The sequence below is a fragment of the Castanea sativa genome, chromosome 1, assembly GCF_040712315.1.
Source record: "Castanea sativa cultivar Marrone di Chiusa Pesio chromosome 1, ASM4071231v1".
Classification (NCBI taxonomy): domain Eukaryota; kingdom Viridiplantae; phylum Streptophyta; class Magnoliopsida; order Fagales; family Fagaceae; genus Castanea; species Castanea sativa.
Window position 1 is genome coordinate 29871656 of NC_134013.1, and position 12436 is coordinate 29884091.

At 36.2% G+C, this 12436-nt stretch overlaps 2 protein-coding genes across 6 annotated transcripts; one reads left to right on the plus strand and one right to left on the minus strand.

Moving 5' to 3' along the window:
• The first annotated feature begins 1025 nt into the window (after positions 1 to 1025).
• On the plus strand, positions 1026 to 4859 carry LOC142609597 (putative protein phosphatase 2C 8). 4 transcript variants are annotated; one of them, XR_012839638.1, is made up of 4 exons: positions 1026 to 1811; positions 3159 to 3265; positions 3410 to 3515; positions 3599 to 3619. XR_012839638.1 is itself a non-coding variant. In XM_075781220.1 (3 exons), exons 1-3 carry the CDS (start codon positions 1293 to 1295, stop codon positions 3910 to 3912), a joined length of 939 nt encoding a protein of 312 aa, XP_075637335.1. In that variant the 5' UTR covers positions 1233 to 1292; the 3' UTR covers positions 3913 to 4859. The 4 variants fall into 4 exon arrangements, 2 of the variants coding, with proteins under 2 accessions (XP_075637345.1, XP_075637335.1); XR_012839636.1 differs by lacking the exon at positions 3599 to 3619 and having other exon boundaries at positions 3159 to 3282; positions 3410 to 3516; XM_075781220.1 differs by lacking the exon at positions 3159 to 3265 and having other exon boundaries at positions 1233 to 1811; positions 3599 to 4859.
• A 419-nt stretch (positions 4860 to 5278) lies between these two features.
• Positions 5279 to 10721, minus strand: LOC142607179 (endoglucanase 6). Of its 2 annotated transcripts, none has more exons than XM_075778614.1 (9): positions 10160 to 10721; positions 9803 to 10015; positions 9170 to 9370; positions 7712 to 7801; positions 7326 to 7490; positions 6894 to 7178; positions 6383 to 6731; positions 6208 to 6282; positions 5279 to 6087 (listed from the first exon to the last, which is right to left on the minus strand). In XM_075778614.1, the coding sequence occupies exons 1-9, from the start codon at positions 10361 to 10363 to the stop codon at positions 5792 to 5794; spliced, it is 1878 nt and encodes a 625-aa protein (XP_075634729.1). In that variant the 5' UTR covers positions 10364 to 10721; the 3' UTR covers positions 5279 to 5791. The 2 variants fall into 2 exon arrangements, with proteins under 2 accessions (XP_075634729.1, XP_075634723.1); XM_075778608.1 differs by having other exon boundaries at positions 5279 to 6090; positions 10160 to 10681.
• Positions 10722 to 12436: the final 1715 nt, after the last annotated feature.

Here is a 12436-nt window from a genome sequence, read left to right on the forward strand (position 1 = left end):
CACTCGTATTCTTTGCGTTAACAGAGGATTACTTAATAAATGAAAAAAGAAAAAAAAAAGTAAGCAACAAAGTTCAGGGGATTTCTTAGCATTTTTCCGAAGTGTAATCCTACCTTAACAACAAATTTTAGATGACATTTACTAATTCTAATCTAGACTCTTTTAATATTATTTTGGTAACAAATTAATAATTTATCACTTAAAATTTGTTATAAAAATTTTGTGAATTTAGTATTAGTATCGCTTAGTATTACTCATAACACAAAACCTTGTCAATATTTTTAATATTCTTTGTAAGGGAATGCTACATTCGCAGCAAATCTTAAATGATAATCTATTATTGATTTTATTTACAATATTTTTATAACAAATTTTTATCTATAATTTATTATTATAGACTCTTATTTAAGCTACAACTAATATTATTTTGGAAAAAGTTAACGAATACTTTAGGTGCATTGGTTTATAATATTTTTAGAAATTTTTTATAGGAAAAAAATTATGATAATTTTTACTAAAAATAAAAATTTAATTTAATTTTTAAAAATAGTAAATTAATTAATAATAAATTTATAATTTAAACTAATTAATTTGATTTAATTTTAAAAAGTAAAATAATTATTTTGATAAATTTTTATATTTTGAATGAAAATGGTGTTAAAATTTTTTTAAAAATAATTTATTAGCAAATGTCATATTTTGATATTACTTTTATAAAAGGTAGGAAAACAATTACAACATTAATTACTATTTTTTTTTCACAAATTTTCTTAAAATAATTCTCTAATTTGTTTGGAATTGCCGGCACTTGGTATCCTATTACTTTTGCTGCAAAAAATAAAGCGTACGTAGTCCCCAGTATTTCTCTTCTTTTGAGATGTTTCAGCAAAACCCGTGCCACGCACACGCAGTAGTGACCACTGGCTACTGCACCGCATTCAATTCCGAAACGCCACGTTATCGTTCTGAAAACCACGCGTCCATGCCAGATCACCCAAATCGTATCTCCCGCCAAAATCCCCAATCACATGGACTCGATTTCATGCCACGTGTACACTCCGAAACAATCACACTCGTCCACGTATTCCGTACACCTGAAAAAAAATCCAACCTCACCCGTGAAAAGACCGCCGTCTAACGACAACAGGTGGCGCGCATCCAAACGGTCTCTTCATCCAACGGCCCGGATTGCCCTCATTCCCTTCCTCTTTAAATTTGAATCCACACCACACCTAAAGGCTTCGTTTGGATTGCTGGCTGTCAAAAAAAGAAAACAAAGTCATAATGTGAAAATGGATAAATTTATACAGAAGAGAAGAAAGAGAGAACCGAAGGCCAAAAACGGCGTCGTAAAGCTCAACTCGGAGTTGTTTTCGGGTTCGATATCGGTGATCGGAAGGCAGAGAGTGATGGAGGACGCGGTGAGGGTGGTGCACGAGTTCGTTTCCGTGGCGGGAAACCCGTACGATTTTTTCGGAGTGTACGACGGGCACGGTGGGGCCAGGGTGGCGAGCGCGTGTAAGGAGAGGATGCACGCGCTGCTGGAGAAGGAGGTGGAGGAGGAAGAGGGAGGGGGAGCGGTGGTGGAGTGGGAGAAGGTGATGAGGTCGTGCTTTCGGAAGATGGATGAGGAGGTGAGGACTGGAGCTTGTGGTGGTGGTGGTGGTGGTGGGGCGAAGGCGGAGATGGTTGGGTCCACGGCGGTGGTGGTGGTGGTTGGGAAGGAGGAGGTAGTGGTGGCTAATTGTGGGGACTCGAGAGCTGTGCTGTGTCGCGGCGGTGTCGCCGTGCCACTGTCACGTGATCATAAGGTGAAGTGGCTCCTATGTGTGAAATAATGCTATGGAAAACAAATTTCAATAATCTTTCTTTTCACAATTTAACAAACGTGGCAAATTGTAATTTTGTAATGTTAAGGACATAACTTTTTTTTTATTTTTTTATTTCACAATTGTTGAAATCGTTCACATTCATAGACTCATTAGTTAGTAGACCATTGCTTTTAACCATTGTGAAATTTGTTGTGGAAAAAAAGTTGTGTCCTTATCATATGAGATTATCACATTATAATAATCTTAATCTGTCACCTTAATCGATCTGGGGAAAAAAAGAAAAGAAAAGAAAAGAAGAAGTGAAATTTGCTGTGACAATAGATTTATTGTTTGTGAAAACACTGCTCAAGATAAGATTTAATTAATGCGGGTATAAGAAAGAAAAAGAATCAAGGTAAAATAACTTATATTTATTTAATATTAATTTGATTCCGATATAAATTTTAGGGGGGAAAAACTGTATGAATTTGATTTCGGATGGTAATTTCTATCAAGGTATCGGTATGGACCATATATATAGTTCAGGTGAATTGCAATGATTTAAAAAAGAAAAAGAAAAAAAAGGTGGTTGAGGGAGCCGTTTAAGACTAGGGTCGATATTGGGCCTCTAGTTGAGCTTGCCAATCTACAGTGATTACCATTTCATACCCATAAAGTGGCTTGTCATTGCAAATTTTCAGTTCCAGATGAGATAGTGCAACCATCACAATTTTGAGCTTCATCAAGCATTAGACTGTATCTAATACTCTTATATTTTTAGCTGATAGTAGCTTAGAAGTCAACACCTTTACACTGTAAGATGCTAGGATACATAATGGGAAACATTGTGTCAACATCTCAGAATTCAGAGCATGACTATAGGTTTTAGTAAACTAATATTGGAGAACCACGGGGTGTGTGCTATATGGAGCTTAGTCCAATGACAATGTCACTAGAAGTGTTAAAATTCTTCTTTTCTCCTCATTGTTGCAGTAATTGTTTGCTATGCAACACTTCCCTGTTTGAGTCTGCATTGATGGAGACAAGTGTGTATGTGTATGTGTGTGTGTTAAGTAGCTTTAATAAATCCACATAGCAGATTACAATTTCATTGGAATTGAATGTAGTAGTATCACAATATGAATCATTCTGCAGTTTTCTTTTGCATATTGTGATTTCAAGATGATGTGGTGAACCAATATATAACAGTAGACCAAGTATGGTACTATGTAGTATCACCTTGCTCTCTTATCCAGTAACTTAAGGTGGTATTGATTTGTTGCAATATAATGCTATAACAAGTGAAGTGTGCTTTACACAAAAGTTACGCATAAATCTTTTTCACAGACATATCAAGGAAGGGGGTGAGATGGGACGGACAATAGACCCCCACTCCCTTGACGCGTGGTCTGTGCATAGGCTTGCATACAACCTGTATGCAACTAAAATTAAAGGTAACAAGTGCAAAGAGGTAAACCCACAAAATTTGTAGAATCCTATCGTTGCACGGAGTTGCAACTTGGAACTTTATCTTGGGCCATTTCACTTGAAACCTTCTTAGGAAAAACTAATGGGAATCACAATTTCTTCTTGTGCAGCCGGACAGGGCTGATGAAATGGAGAGAGTGGAAGCAGCAGGAGGAAGGATCATAAACTGGAATGGCTCTCGTGTCCTCGGTGTACTTGCTACTTCAAGATCTATAGGTATGTGCCCAACTTACGTATGTACTTGTTCCACCTCCTATATTCATATGTTTGATAATAGTTTTGACTTTGATATGATGCAGGAGATCACTATTTGAGGCCATATGTGATATCCGAACCAGAGGTCACTGTCACAGAGCGAACTGAGTTAGATGACTTCCTTGTAATAGCCAGTGATGGTCTATGGGATGCTGTCTCAAACGAGTTTGCCTGTGAGGTCGTAAGAAGATGTCTTGATGGCCAAATCAAGCGGAGGATTTCAGAGGAGTCGAGTGAAAGTACTGTTGGAGATGCTGCGGCAATTCTAGCAGAGCTGGCAATGTCTCGGGGGAGCAATGACAATATCAGTGTCATAGTGGTGGAGTTGAAGAAGTCGAGCTACTGCAATTCTTGTTAATATAAATATGATATCATTAATCTCTTTTTCTGGTAAACTTCAATGTTGTACTGCTAGATTTGTTAAATGAATGTACAGGGCGGTTTGGGTATACACGTGAGGGAAAATAAAGAACTTTTGAATTAAATAATTAACTCTGAACTTAAATCTTTAGGTTTTAAACTTTGGTCTAAATTGAAGGCTTCTCAATTGTTATCTTCTCAACAAGTGGTGCATGTGTGGAAAGCCTAATCCATACGAATGATCTTAGAAGAAGGCTCAACAAGATCACAGAAGAATGATGCAATGGATTCCCATTGTATACAGTCATCAAACGGTTGCAAATCGATCATATCTCTCCCCAACAGCCTTCCTTTAAAGCCTGAAGCTCTGGACAAGTTTTGGTGACTGAGTAAATAATTTTCTTTACAGCAGATGGCCTTACATAGGATGCTTTTGCAGCCAATGACACCACAATCACGTTCACAGTTCTTGATACCATCCTGTTGGGTGCAATGGTATTGATTGACACAAGCCACAAATCCAGTGCCTGCCCATTGCTTTGAACCTCACCCGTTAAAGAGTACATTATAAATACCCACATGCCTCGTCACCAGAAGAAAAATGTTTTAGCACGAATTCAAGTTTATTATTTCTAATTGTTTTTGAAATTTAAGTGATTTCTGTCATCTCAAGGATAAACACACCTTGCAGTTCCAACTTCCAACTTCCAAGTGCGTTGATATAGGAGCAATATATGTGTTTGTACTGTCTATCCTGTTCAATCAGACAATTACTTGTTTCATCAAGTTTGTTATAGAACCCCAAAATGTAAATTATTAGTTTTTACCCAAAATGTTTTAGCACAAATTCAAGGTAATTATTTCCGACTGTTTTTGGAATTTAAGTGATTTCTCCTGTTCATGTAGACCCACTTTGCAGTTCCGAGTGTGTTGATATAGGAGCAATACATGTGTTATACCATCTGTCCTGTTCACGTAGACAATTTACTTTTTTCAACAAGTTTGGAATAGAACCCCAACATGTAACTTTTTAGTTTTCCCCGTTGGTTTCAGCAATTTATGAATCAGCATACACACATGAAAAAGTAATTATCGCATTGGCATGTTACTAATTGAGTAGTTATCTGTTTATTGACTTTGATGAGCTAATCAGCTCCACAGAAGAGGCACCCAACAATACCTTTTCTAAAAGTTAGATTCTTGTATTATTGGACTACTAAAGAAGCAATTAATTTTGAAACATGGTATCAGCAATATCTTGGTAACTATCTCTATTGATAATTCATGAACTCCATAAGACCATAAGAAATCAAAATGAAGCCATTAAGCAGAAGTCATCACAATTTCTCAATTACACAAGTAAATGGAGATAATGTTACTCAAACTATATTCATATATAGGAAACAAGAATTGTTGCAAAGCTTACAACATATAGGAAACAAGAAATGTTGCAAAGCTTACAACATCATCACAACAAAAACCGACACCCAAAGCTTCATTGAAGTACGAAGAAAGTAAAAACTCGAAATATATTGAGAAGTCATTTTCTTTACTTCTCAATCGTCACTCTTTCACTGCCCCTTTCTCAGATCACTCTATATAAGTAATGAAGTGGAGAAGAAAGAGGATGAGCACACTTTTTAGACCGTCTCTTCGCTCCTTTCTTCCTCCAAGCTTCAAACTTATTTATCCTACTTTCATCTAAAACCCTACTAAGTTCCCAAATCAACAAGTAAAGATGAAAATTTTAAAAGAAAAAGAAAAAGACCTTTCTGGACTGCATTTGTATAGCTGCACAATTCTTACATTACAACCCCAGAAACTGTGAACCTTCCCATAAACTGTGTGAACCTTCTTTGTGTATCTTAGTTTGTTTCTTAGGCCAAGGTGTAGCTTGAGACAGATACGTCTGCTGGAGAAGAAGAATGAATGTAGACAAACTCAAGACTCTTTCCAGCAGCTAAAGAGTTGAGCCATGATGGAAAAACATAGGAATCACCGGACCTTGTAAGTCCCCACATAGGACCATAAAGCTTGGATATTGAAAGCTTGAGATCTGTCAGCGTCTTAGCAGACTTGTTTGTCACAATTGTGGAATATCTGTAGTAATTCTTCCCATTTGCAATCCATGAAGTTGTCAACTTCTGTTCTATGGCAATTGGGCCAGAAGATGCTGCTGCAAAACATAATCCTCAGTTAGACCTTATTTTCCAATACACACTTAAAAAGAAGTCAAGCTCATCTCTAAACAAATTTGGTAAAATTCCAAGGCCCATGAGAGGTCAAAGTGTACCTGGAGCTGGAGTAACTTTGGGTTGTGGAGTTGGCTTTGGTTGGGTAACAACAGGTTTAGGTGCTGGGGCAACCGCTGTAAGAAAATTTATACATCAAATATCATGATTAAATGCTCATAATAAGGCAATGTGAGTAAGTGAGTTTTAGAGATGATCATGTTATGGTGCATTTACCTGGAAGGAGCTGGTTATACCCGCCATGACCACCACTTAGTCGTGCCAATAAACCGAAAAGAGGAGCATTGTTGTAGGTAGCAGGCTCAGTTTGCTCATAATTGTCTCTTTGATCAGCAAAGTTGTCATAGGCATCAGGTCCACCAACGACTGCACCAACAAGGAGATTGGGATCGCTTGCTTTTTTGCTGAACCAAGTGGCATAACCCCCTCGGCAACTGACAAATGAAGGGTTAACCTTGATGGAAACAATTGAGGAAGCCCTGTGGTGGACTTGTTGTGGGTAGTTGTTTCCATATCCCACCATGTAGCTTGTGGCTCTTGGATTGTCCCCAAGAAGGTAGTCCACCTGAGAGTTTTAACATTGCATAACATCAATTACATGCTTCACATAATTTGATAACACGTTTTTGTGTAGTGTTAACTTGTGCAAAATCTTTATTACTTGTGATATAATGAAAGCCCAATTCAACAAAAACAATGTAGAATTTGCACAATATGATTGAATTACCTGTTGTTTGGAGAAGGAGATAAGCTCAGTTGGTGAAACATTGCCAGAAGCACAATTCATGTTTTTTCCAGCAGAAGAAAGATAATCAGAGTAGACAGCAGTCAGAAAAGATGCACTAGTCACAAATTGCATGTTGTTCCACCTCTGGCGGAAGATAAGGCCACCGGGAGTCTTCTGAACATTCTTACTGCCCTTTCCAATGCAATTGCACATGAAGGATTCTGCCTTCTCCTGGTACTTTTCAAAAACTGATGCATAGCCACCAGCTTTTCCTTGCATTAGGAACTGCAAGGGAATAGAAAAACCAATTAGTCATACACATGGTTGAGGTTTTGATTAACAAATTGTCATACAATGAAGTCCTTATTGACATGTAACATGGTTTTGAAGAATCAAATCAAGTACTTAATGTTCAGTTCATGAATTATTTACTTTGGCCACAAGTGTCTGAACCCCAGCATACTTCACATCCCAACTGAACTCACTCATGCTCCATCCAGTTCCACCAAGAGCATCACCATTTTTGCCAAGGTAGTTCAAGTAGTACTGGTTGTCAGTTGCTTGGTACAACCATGCAGCAGCCCATAGCAACTCATCCTACACACCAAAAAAAATCAAATCAATATAAACATACTACAGATTCACTATTATTGCATTAGCAAGTCTTCAAAACTAATTCAAACTTTCTCTTATCAATCCAATCCAATTTACGGTTCAGATTAAATATTACAAATTTAAAGTGTATGTAATGTCACGTTATTAAAAATTAAAAATTATGTGACACCAAACATAGTTTATGTAAAAAATAAAGAACTTACATTGTAACCACTGATGGATTGGTAGTACTTTTGGGCCACAGAGATACTGCTATCATATTTGCCTCTGTATTTGTCGGCAAAATCAAATAGCTGAAGACCACAAAAAAAAAAGAATTATGAATTAGAAAATATATAATAAAAAAAAATACTGAGGTAAAGGTAATGCTTGTAATGTAATATCACGAGAAGTGTGAGGGTATTTTGGGGATAAGTGACTTTTGTAAGAGCACCGACAGAGTTCTCACGTGACAAGACCATCACTATCGCGACTTTAACGGATCGTTACAACTGGACGGTTCAGATCTGAAAGTACGTAGATCAGTACGGTCAGCAGACACCGCCCGTGATAGACGGGCAAAAGCTCCCCACTTCTACGATCCAAGATGTGCGCCGAAAATGCATTAAATTTTAATGAAGAAACGACATCGTATTGGTAGGGGTCCAGTTTCTTCTTCTTCATCTTCTTCTAATAGTGGTGTGTAATTTATTGTGCACCAATATATTACTGTGAAGTGAGTGAAGCTAATTCTTCTTCAAAAGGTTACCTTTCCTTATCTTTTTATTCTTTCCTTTCCGAGACAACTAGTTGCAACGTGACATTAAATGAGACTCTAAGAAGTTTTTTTTTTTTTTGAGTCCCGAGACTCTTAAGTAGTTGGATTGAGTAAACAAAACATGTATATAGAATGAGCTATTGAAAATTAAATTTGGGATTTGTATCAAAAAAATTAAATTTGGGATTCAGTTTCTCTCGCATATATATTTTCTTTAATAAAAAAGTATTGAAAATTGAAACTGACGTTCAAGTAGGGGTGTTGAAATTTCCCATCATGTCTCGTAATTTGCGCAATAATTAATAGGGGTCAACAATTAAGGTTACAAGACAGTAAAAACCTTGTTGATTCTCCAGATTCCACAATAAATGGCAGCGATGTGCAAAGGCAACGACCGCTCTGACAAAAGTTACAAAGCGTAACTGCCTAATAACTATGGACTAACCATTTTCATGTGCAGGTCAAGCAAAAAGGCTTTGAAACTGAATTTTGCGCCAGTCAGTTATGCTCACCATAGCCCACCTAGCTAACATTGGGCGCAGCGCGCAAACCATCTCTGTTAACCCATTGTGGTCCACACTCAGTTTCTTTTCTTTTCTTTTCTTGGAGAGCTAATAAGCTAAAGTCCACACACAAAGTTTTAGCCTAATTTCTTTTCTTCTTCTTTAAGAAACCACAACAAGCCAATGAGTTCTCCATGAATATTATATATGGTCAAAGTTTATTGTTATTGGGTGCGTGTATAACTTATCAATTATAAGAAAAATGTGTTTATTAAATGCGTTTCATGTATCAATGAACAAATAAATTATTATTATTAAGACCCATTTGAATGTATGAGCAACTTGTTCTAACTTGATATGAAAAAAGCAAAATTAAAAGCAATATCAAAATAAAGAGTAACCTGGTGGGCATGGCTAAGGAGCTCATTGGCATAGGCAGGGTTGGAGTGGCGGAAGACGAGGGAGGCGGCTGCCATGGCGGCAGCGGTTTCACCGGCAAGATCCGACCCGGGATTGCTTGGGTCAATCTTGTAGGCATGGCGGTCGGTGGTCATGTCCTCTGGCCTTTGCCAACAGTAGTGGTCAGTGTTTCCATCTCCCACCTAACCATAGCATTAATTAAAAAGTTAATTTTAATACTAAAGTAAATACCATCACTAAATTGTTGGGTTCCTGTCCGAATTGTAAAAAGTTACTAAAAAAAATGTCAATTTTGTGATACAGTTCTAGTGATTAGGGAGTAATTAAAAGTATTTTTTTTTTATTGGTCAAAACGGGCTGGTCGTTGATGCCATTATACCAATCAAAAAAATCCAATTTTTGGACAATTCATTTTTCTTTTAATTAGGAAAGCTACCATCAACCAACCACTATATCGATTCAAAGTGATGCTAACAAGTTGAGCAAAAAAGTGAGGTATTAAGAGGGAAATGTTGGAATAGAATAAATCATGTTTGATAAAGTTGGGAAGTTGGGTTGTGTGTGTGAGAGAAATAGTGAAGAAGAAAGAGAAGGTTTTTGAAAGTGAAAGGTACCTCTCCATAGAGAACATAAGGTTCTGGGTGTGCTTTAATGAGATAGTCAGTACCCCACTTCACAGCATCCATAGCATGGCTTAGCTCTCCACTTGAAGCCATTTGCTTCCCATACTCAAGTATGCTCCATGACATCATTGTTATGGTAAATGCCATTGGCAAACCAAACTTAATATTGTCCCCTGCATCATAGTACCCTCCAACTAGATCCACCTGCACATTTTGATACATGTTAGTGTTATGCAACAAATTGTTACATGTTTTCAAGAGTAAAGTTTTAAACTTTGTATTGAAAGCCCATTGAATTGTAATAAGGAAATGTATAGACTGTGTTTTTAATGTGGGAAATGAGCTTACCCCGCTAGCTTTGCCATCTTGCAGACCAGAATTAGCTCTCCATGTGACTCTTTGGGTGTGGGGAAGGTAACCAGATCTCTGAGCTTCAAAAAATAGAATGCTTTTGCTCAGAGCTTGACCATAGTCATGGCCAGCTAAAGAAAAAGGAAGCCCAAGAAGCAGAAACAGAGGAACCATGGAAATGAGTCTCACAAAACTCTCCATATGGACAATTAAAAGAGATTTCAAGAAAAATGAACCAAATGCAGAGACAGATCCGTTCAGTAACAAATGCTATATAAATTACTACAATATGGGATTGTTTTTCCTCTTTTTCAAGTTCCTATAACAGAAAAAAGAAGAAACCTTTAACTCTTCACTAGCCTCCCCACACAAACGTGGTTTAATTAGAGAAAAAATGGCAATGTTGGTATGGTTTCAGTTAAAATTTCTGAAAAAGCAACCAAATAGAGAGGCTCGGGCTCCTATAGGAAGAGAGACTTTGAGAGACAGAGGAGAAGAGTGAGAGAAGGGGTAGAGCTCAATGGGGGGAACTAAAGGGTCTATATATTGAGGAACCGAGACCCCAAAAATCAGCAAAGAGAAATAATAATAATAAAAATCAATTTTTTTTTTTATAAGTTAATTCTTTCGTCAAATATTTCTCTTTTAGAGGGCTGGAAACGGTTGAGAAAGGACAGGGTCATGTGGGTGTCCCTGGCTCTATACTGGAAGGGTCGGTGTGGATTTAATGTATTTTTGGTAAAAAAAGAAAATAATTAATTAATTAATTACTAGTTACTACTACCACTATAAAGGAACAAGAAAGTAAAATAAGTAAATAAGTTTTTGAACTTTTTAATATTGTAATTAATCATAAAGATTGATAGAAACTTTTTATGGGTTTAATGGTGGTCTGAGGTTTTAGACATTTATTTGGGTAAGTGGGGTTGGAGAATTACCTAAAGAAGAAAGAGGAAAGTGAGCAGCGGTAGAAGAGTCGATAAAAGTTGCAGAAACAGACTTTAGACTTTAGTTTTGATTCTTTAAAAAAAAAGTCTTTAGTTTTGGGTTGGGTTCCCATTTCAGTTTGTCCATAATGCCCCTTATTCTTTTTTGGTAAATCACAATTTAAAATTGTGTTTTAGGGATAATTTCAAATACAGTAAAATTTATAATTTCAAAAGGGAATTCTAAGAGTTTAAAAATGTTATGAATTAAATTTTATAGTTTCAGTAATTTCAAATAGAAGCGTATAGAACTGTGAACTTTGAAAATCATACTCCATCATTTTAAAACTTGAAGTTTTGTGTTTGATTTTTGGATTTACTAGGCAGTTTTTAAAAGTCTAGTGTTCAGAGTGAAAGTAATGAAATAATTAGAGTTAAATTTGTAATAATTTTAAACTTTAGGGTTCAGTTTGGAACTGTTGAAAGTATACTTTTTTTTTGGATTTACTTTTTTTTGAAAGCCAAGTGTCTGTTGGTTTGCTTAGGGCCTTTGGCAATTTGCATTGCCTTGTCATTTGTGAGTCCATCTCTATTTTTTTAGAAACTTGTAAGTCCATCTTTGCCATCGTTCAAAAAGGTAAATTGGTAATGAGCTCTAATTAATCGGTAAAGTTTTTAATGGCTGAATATGAGATGTGAGGTTTAATCTCTGTCTACATTCAAAAAATAATTGGTGTCTTTGTTGGGGATATTACACAAAGTAATAATGGAAGAACAAGATTAACATAAAAAATAAACAAAAAATAGATAACTTGGAGGCACTATAACGTTTTCCTTAGACAATATTTGCCCCTACATTTTGTTGCTAAAGGGTTATCACAGATTTGTTTCCAAGATACAATTAAGATGTTGGGTTCTACAAATAGTAATTCTAGAGAATGACTACAAGATTTCTTGTGTTTCACCTTGTGAACATAAGTCTCTATTTATACCCATAGGATTATGTTTCATGAAAAGGCACATATGAAGAGTTAGTTATTTTTCAAGTGAACATAAGCCTCTATTTATGAAAAGGCACGTATGTTTCATGAAAAAGCACGCATGGAGAGTTAGTTTTTTTTTTTATTTATAAAATGGTTAACAAAGATTGAAACATCTTCAACCTTTTTGAACAGTCACCAAAAACTCTGCAGAAAATTCAGATTTTCAAATTTTCACTTTATAAAACCATATTCTCCAAATTCAAATATCATTATGACTATTTATCCTCGTATTTGCCTATATATAGAACAATCTTGGTTTGATAATAATAATAAGCACAATTATTAGAAACAAACATCATAAGTTA

Coding starts and splice junctions, on each gene's coding strand:
- LOC142607179 (XM_075778608.1), bottom strand. CDS start 10,363: ATGGAGAGTTTTGTGAGACTCATTTCCATGGTTCCTCTGTTTCTGCTT. Junction 10,016..10,159: donor AAGATGGCAAAGCTAGCGGG/GTAAGCTCATTT, acceptor CAAAATGTGCAG/GTGGATCTAGTTGGAGGGTA. Junction 9,371..9,802: donor CTTATGTTCTCTATGGAGAG/GTACCTTTCACT, acceptor TGCTATGGTTAG/GTGGGAGATGGAAACACTGA.
- LOC142609597 (XM_075781220.1), top strand. CDS start 1,293: ATGGATAAATTTATACAGAAGAGAAGAAAGAGAGAACCGAAGGCCAAA. Junction 1,812..3,409: donor CACTGTCACGTGATCATAAG/GTGAAGTGGCTC, acceptor CTTCTTGTGCAG/CCGGACAGGGCTGATGAAAT. Junction 3,516..3,598: donor TGCTACTTCAAGATCTATAG/GTATGTGCCCAA, acceptor GATATGATGCAG/GAGATCACTATTTGAGGCCA.